The 6,000-nt window shown below is 49.5% G+C and overlaps 1 protein-coding gene across 1 annotated transcript; it reads left to right on the top strand.

Moving 5' to 3' along the window:
• Window positions 1–543: 543 nt before the first annotated feature.
• On the top strand, window positions 544–4,055 carry LOC132662571 (secretoglobin family 1D member 2-like). Its single transcript, XM_060608032.3, has 3 exons — window positions 544–683; window positions 2,562–2,749; window positions 3,928–4,055. The coding sequence occupies exons 1-3, from the start codon at window positions 629–631 to the stop codon at window positions 3,955–3,957; spliced, it is 273 nt and encodes a 90-aa protein (XP_060464015.3). The 5' UTR covers window positions 544–628; the 3' UTR covers window positions 3,958–4,055.
• Window positions 4,056–6,000: the final 1,945 nt, after the last annotated feature.

Below are 6,000 nucleotides of genomic sequence, written 5' to 3'. Positions count from 1 at the left end.
TTAGTAGTTGGGGAGGGAGTCTTCCCCGTGGCATCTTGGGATACCGAAAACCACTCATTGCTCTTACTCTGACTCTGATGCTATTGACCTTTCTGCAACTCACCTGCCCAAAGGAAAACGCGGCCTGGCAAGCATCATTTCACATTGAAGATATACTCTAACCAAGAGTAGTGGTTTCTTGATTCATAGTCCTTCGCTTATTGGAAGAATATTTGCTTTTCCTCCCCTGTGTGCCAGGCACTATGCTTAAGTAACGATGAGCAAAACCAGAGGCTGCGTCTTCAGTCAAGGAGTTCATGTCCAGGGGGGTGTGCATCAACTAACTGACTATACGCTTGTAAAACTACAAGCTGAGTTTTTGCTATAAAGGAGAGGCGCCTGGTGCCAGCAAGGCCTGTATATGGGAACATTCACCAAGTCACTGAGGTCTGTGACACCAATGGACGGCATGAGCCCTGAGTAAGGAAGGGAGGGCTGAAAGCCAGGCCCGTGACGTGACCACATGTTTATTTGGGCAGCACGAGGGAGGCCCTCTAGCTATAAATAGTCCTGGGCTCCTCAGGCTCCTGAGTTCAGCCACTAACTGCTCACCCTTCACTAAAGCTGAAAACTCAAAGCAAAATAAACCATGAGGCTGTTCCTGAGTGTCCTGCTGGTCGCTCTGGCTCTTTGCTGCTATGAGGGTGAGTATCATTTCTAATCAGACCAGCACCAGCCCTGGTGAGTACCCTTCTCTGAACTAGGTCAACCTAAGTGGCTTTCTTTAAAAAAAGAAGAAGAAGGGGCAGAAGAGCTAGTGTTCTCTGAGTCTCTAAATAATAAGTCTTCAAGGGGGCTCTGGGAAGCAGCAGCACTCACTATATCTACTAGTGAGTAGATCTCACTGTATCTGCCAGTCCCCTGCTTTTCCATGAGTACTACCAGTTAGTGCAATCGTGGGATTTCTGTTCATCTAGATCAATTCCAGCCATCTATTCAACAATATTTTTGTATGTCTTCTTACCCGTGATACGGACCCACGTCTTCCTGAGTTGTTCTAGTTCATCTGACTTTTTAAACACCCTCCTCTTTCCCCGTGTTGCCTCTGATTGAACCTCTCAACTTCTATGATCAGGGCTCAGATCAGAGCCTAGTAGGGCACTTCCCGGCTGCAGCGTGATTACAAAGACAGGGGGGCGGTGGCGGGGGGGGGGGGGGAATAGAGAGCCCACACCAGAAACAATGGTCACTTTCAGGCATCCGCACCATTTCAGTGGGGTCAGGAAAGAGCCTCAGTTCCTGTCTCTCACCCTCTCTAAGGAATTCTGAACATCACTGCAGGGAGAAAAAAAACAATCATAAATAACTTTGTGTATAAGCTTTAAAGTTGTTCAGACTGGTGACCTGGGGAGTTGTTTTGTATGCATGTGTTCAACTTTATTACCGTGTCTGCATCCAATAACAATCTTATTCTTTCATTTAGTCTCAAACTAGCATCTTCCAACATATATATAGTTTGATCTGCTCTTATCCAAATACCCACCCTCCTCTGCTCTCTGGTAAGGTCTGACTCTACTATTCACTTACAATCTTGATACTCAGGGGCCCTTGGGTGGCTCAGTCGGTGAAGTGTCAGACCTTGGCTCAGGTCATGTTCTCACTGTCTGCAGGGTTCAGGCCCCACGCCCGGCTCTGTGCTCACAGCTCAGAGCCTGGAGCCTGCTTCAGAATCTGTGTCTCTGGGACGCCTGGGTGGCGCAGTCGGTTAAGCGTCCGACTTCAGCCAGGTCACGATCTCGCGGTCCGTGAGTTCGAGCCCCGCATGGGGCTCTGGGCTGACGGCTCGGAGCCTGGAGCCTGCTTCAGAATCTGTGTCTCTGGGACACCTGGGTGGCGCAGTCGGTTAAGCGTCCGACTTCAGCCAGGTCACGATCTCGCGGTCCGTGAGTTCGAGCCCCGCGTCAGGCTCTGGGCTGACGGCTCGGAGCCTGGAGCCTGTTTCCGATTCTGTGTCTCCCTCTCTCTCTGCCCCTCCCCCGTTCATGCTCTGTCTCTCTCTGTCCCAAAAATAAATAAACGTTAAAAAAAAATTAAAAAAAAAAAAAAGAATCTGTGTCTCCCTCTCTCTCTCTGTACCTCCCCCCCACACACACACACTTCTTGTGCTCTCTCTCTCTCTCTTTCAAAAATAAATGAACATTAAAACATTAAAAAAAATAAAAAATTGATACTCAAACCTCCTCTTCTCTGATATTCAAGGCAAAAACAAGGTGTCATCCTGTGCAGGCAAACCTTAATTGTTTGAATTATAAAGAAAGTGAATGTCAGCAAACCAAGAGCGTCCTGGGAAAAAGGATGTGCTTTAAAAAGGATAAAAACTGAACTAGGGATTAGTAAGCCTGTATTCTAGTCCTGGCTCTTCTATACTTCCTTTGAGATGTGAGGAAGCCCCAGCTGCCGTGTCGGAACTGCTGTGCGATGAGATCATAAAACCCCTGGGGTTCCTGTCTAATTCTAACCTCAGGGAACCCAGGAAATGCGTGATTTTCCTTATATCGATTGCATTTCTTTTTCTTCGCTAGCCAATGCGTCGGCCTGTCCAGCCTTTGTTGCAGATCTCTCAGGCTTCCTCTGGAAAACTCCAGGTCTCTTCAAGCTATCACTTGCAAAATATAATGCACCTGAAGAAGCCGTTCAGGCCGTTTTGGATGTGAAGAGTTGCACAGATAACATCTCCATACCCAGAAAAACGATACTTACAGAAATATTGGTAACTTCTTTCTTCTTTGTGCACAGAGGCTTCTGCTCAGCTTCCTTAGCCAGGAAGGCAGTCAGGGTGCCGCTCTGTCGGGGGCGCAGGTGGCGGAGCCTCACAGCTTGCTCCTGAGAGGGTGACAGGTGGCCACAGGGTGGATGGCGTTACATGTGGCAGCTACACTAAGTCTGGGCACATTCCTGTTCAGGTCACTTCCCTGGGCGCCAGGTGCCCCATAGTGCCCTGAGGAGGAGGACAACTGGGACCCCACGCAGTGGTGTTAAAGGGTCAAAGTGTGGCTGCCCCCCTGCCTGGGAGCTTTCCTGAGGCCGAGCTCCCCTCGCCCAGTGGACACAGTCACTGGGGAATCTCGTGTCGGGTGTTGGGATGTTGAATAGGGAGACAGCTGGAGGGAGGGAATCAGCTCGGTGCCCTGACAGCATGGAGGGCAGCTGGTGCGGGCAGAAGGGGGACACCGAGCCAGCTCCTGCAGAGCCAAGGCCTCTCCCCACCACAACTCGGCCCACTCCGCCACTCCCCACCTCCCATTCCGTCCCTTATGGAGCCCGCAACCACACGCCTTGCTCGCTGTGCCTCCTGTGTCCACGTGTGAAGGTGACACGCCTAAATTACATCTTTGTCAAAAAATAAGATACTTAAAGGAGACTCTCAGCACATCGACTGCTGGATTGAGGTCACGAGTTTCCGTCACAAATGCCCGCAGGGACCGAGTTTTCAGTACCCAGGAGATGTGCCATCGGGTTGAATTGCCACACCACGAGCCTGGGAGTCTCCAGCCAGTACCCCCAAAGTCCCCTCCCACCCCTTTTCCAGTCTTTCACCCCTGTATCCCCTTTGCAGTGAAAAGGTAGAGTCCTCTGCCCTGGGATATCAGAGGAAAGATTCCGGGAGGCTCCTCCTTCCACTAGAAACCTCAGCCTCGCACGCAGTCACCTCTGGGTTTATCTGCCAGACTGTGGGAACGGTTTTCTCACGACTTGCATGGTTTGTTGTAATCACCTCAGGTATATTTAGTTGACCGGCCTCCCCGGTTTCCTGTCTTGTGCCCATTCTCCTTGCCTTTTGTCCGTTAAAACTTTACTGACAACTTCTTGTGACTGACAGTCTATGCTCACGTGTCATCCCCAGGGGCAGTATGAATAACCTTCTCTCTCTTTCTTTATCTATTTCAGGTGGAAATCACGGAAAAGTGTGCAAATTAAATCTTACATCGTAGTACCTCTGTCTTGCAGTGATCACCTGATCTTCTGGAAAATGTAAAGGTTTCAACATCTTGCTTCAATAAATCATTTGCCCTGCATTTCTCTACTTGTCTTGTTATTAAACGACACCTTCCGGCCTTGAGCTGGGATGGCTCTTGCCACAAAGTGGCCATTGGGTGTTGTCAATAGTAAAGTTCAGAGCCCTAATGTCCACTTACCCATGGCGGCCTGAGGACGAGGACCCCAGGAGGAAATGTTCGCTCAGAAATCATCCTGAATCACTTTATACATCTCCCATTCACATGGCCTTGAGTGAAAACTGAGTTCCAGGTCAAGGACCAATGAAAACATTCCTGCTACGGTTTTGTATTGAAGGATACCCACAGCCCAGCTGGCTGGCCAGTCATATGCTTCCCAACCAGCAGCATCACTAATGTTTTGTCCTCATCACAAGCACAACCAAACTGCTTGGTCCTCGCACCTTCGCTGTGGCTTCCATCCTATGAACTGTCCCGTGCAATTTGTCTTATGTCCACTTCTGAATTGTTAGTGACTCTCCAGAGTTCCTCCTTCAGTTACGTCTTTTTCCACTTTGCACACACACGTTGCTCATCAGGACTAGACCACTCACCGACACCTGGAGCTGATGCTTTTTCCCACACGTTCTCCCAAGAGCTCCAGAAACAGCATCCAGTGGCCATCGAAGCATCCGCATTCAAAGCGCCACAGTTACTTCCGAAGAAATATATAAAACTGTACACCCTGTCTGCCTACAACCAACTCTCCCTTCCCCGAACCCCCTTTCTGGCTAATGCCCCGAACAAAGAGGTACCCAATGCAGAAAATGTGGGTACATCCTAGGCTCCTGGATTCGTTTCCAGTGGCTGTTGAAAAATACTACCACACACTTGGTGGTTTACATCAATTATTTTCTCAGACTTTGGGTGACAGAGGTCCTCATTCTGTAACACTTGGCAGAAGTCGCGTGTCAGCAGGGCCACATCCCTCTGGAAGATTGAGGCGAAAATCTGTTCATGGCTGCTTCCAGCTTTGATGGCTGGAAACCAGCATTCCCTGTCTTGCCCCCATCATTCTGATCTCTGCCCTCAGACGTCACAGAGCCTTCTCCTTTTCTGTGTCTCTTAATCTGCCTCTGTCTCCCTCATATAAAATATATAGGGTTGCATATATCCTAGAAATCCAGAAAATTCAGGACAAGCTGCCCATGTCAGAATCTAGTTTTTATTGCATCTACAAAGTCCTCTTCTTTTTTTTAATTGTTTTTAACGTTTCTTTATTTTTTTTTAATTTTTTTTTTCAACGGTTTTTATTTATTTTTGGGACAGAGAGAGACAGAGCATGAATGGGGGAGGGGCAGAGAGAGAGGGAGACACAGAATCGGAATCAGGCTCCAGGCTCTGAGCCATCAGCCCAGAGCCTGACGCGGGGCTCGAACTCACGGACCGCGAGATCGTGACCTGGCTGAAGTCGGACGCTTAACCGACTGCGCCACCCAGGCGCCCCAACGTTTCTTTATTTTTGAGACAGAGAGGGACAGAACATGAACGGGGGAGGAGCAGAGAGAGAGGGAGACACAGAATCGGAAGCAGGCTCCCCGCTCTGAGCCATCAGCCCAGAGCCCGACGCGGGGCTCGAACTCACGGACCGCGAGATGGTGACCTGAGCTGAAGTCGGACGCTTAACCGACTGAGCCACCCAGGCGCCCCCCCTTTTTTTTTTTAACCATGAGGGGCATAATTGCAAGCTGCCGAGAATAAGATGTGGGTACGGTTTGGGGTTCCTGGGTGGCTCAGCTGGTGAAGAATCCGACTCGTGATTTCAGCTCAGGACATGATCTCATGGTTTGTGAGTTCAAGTCTTGTGCTGGTCTGTGCATCAAGAATGCAAAGCCTGCTTGGGACTTTTGTCTCCCTCCCTCTCTGCCCCTCCCCCCACTTTCTATCTTTCTCTCTCTCACTCTCAAAAAAAAAAAAAGATGTGTGTATCTTTTTGGTAGCTTACTGCATTCATCTCCCCCCACCC

This window comes from Panthera onca, chromosome D1, assembly GCF_046562875.1.
Source record: "Panthera onca isolate mPanOnc1 chromosome D1, mPanOnc1 haplotype 2, whole genome shotgun sequence".
Classification (NCBI taxonomy): Eukaryota; Metazoa; Chordata; class Mammalia; order Carnivora; family Felidae; genus Panthera; species Panthera onca.
Note: the sequence above shows the minus strand (reverse complement) of the source record. Positions and strands in the feature narration are given on the sequence as shown.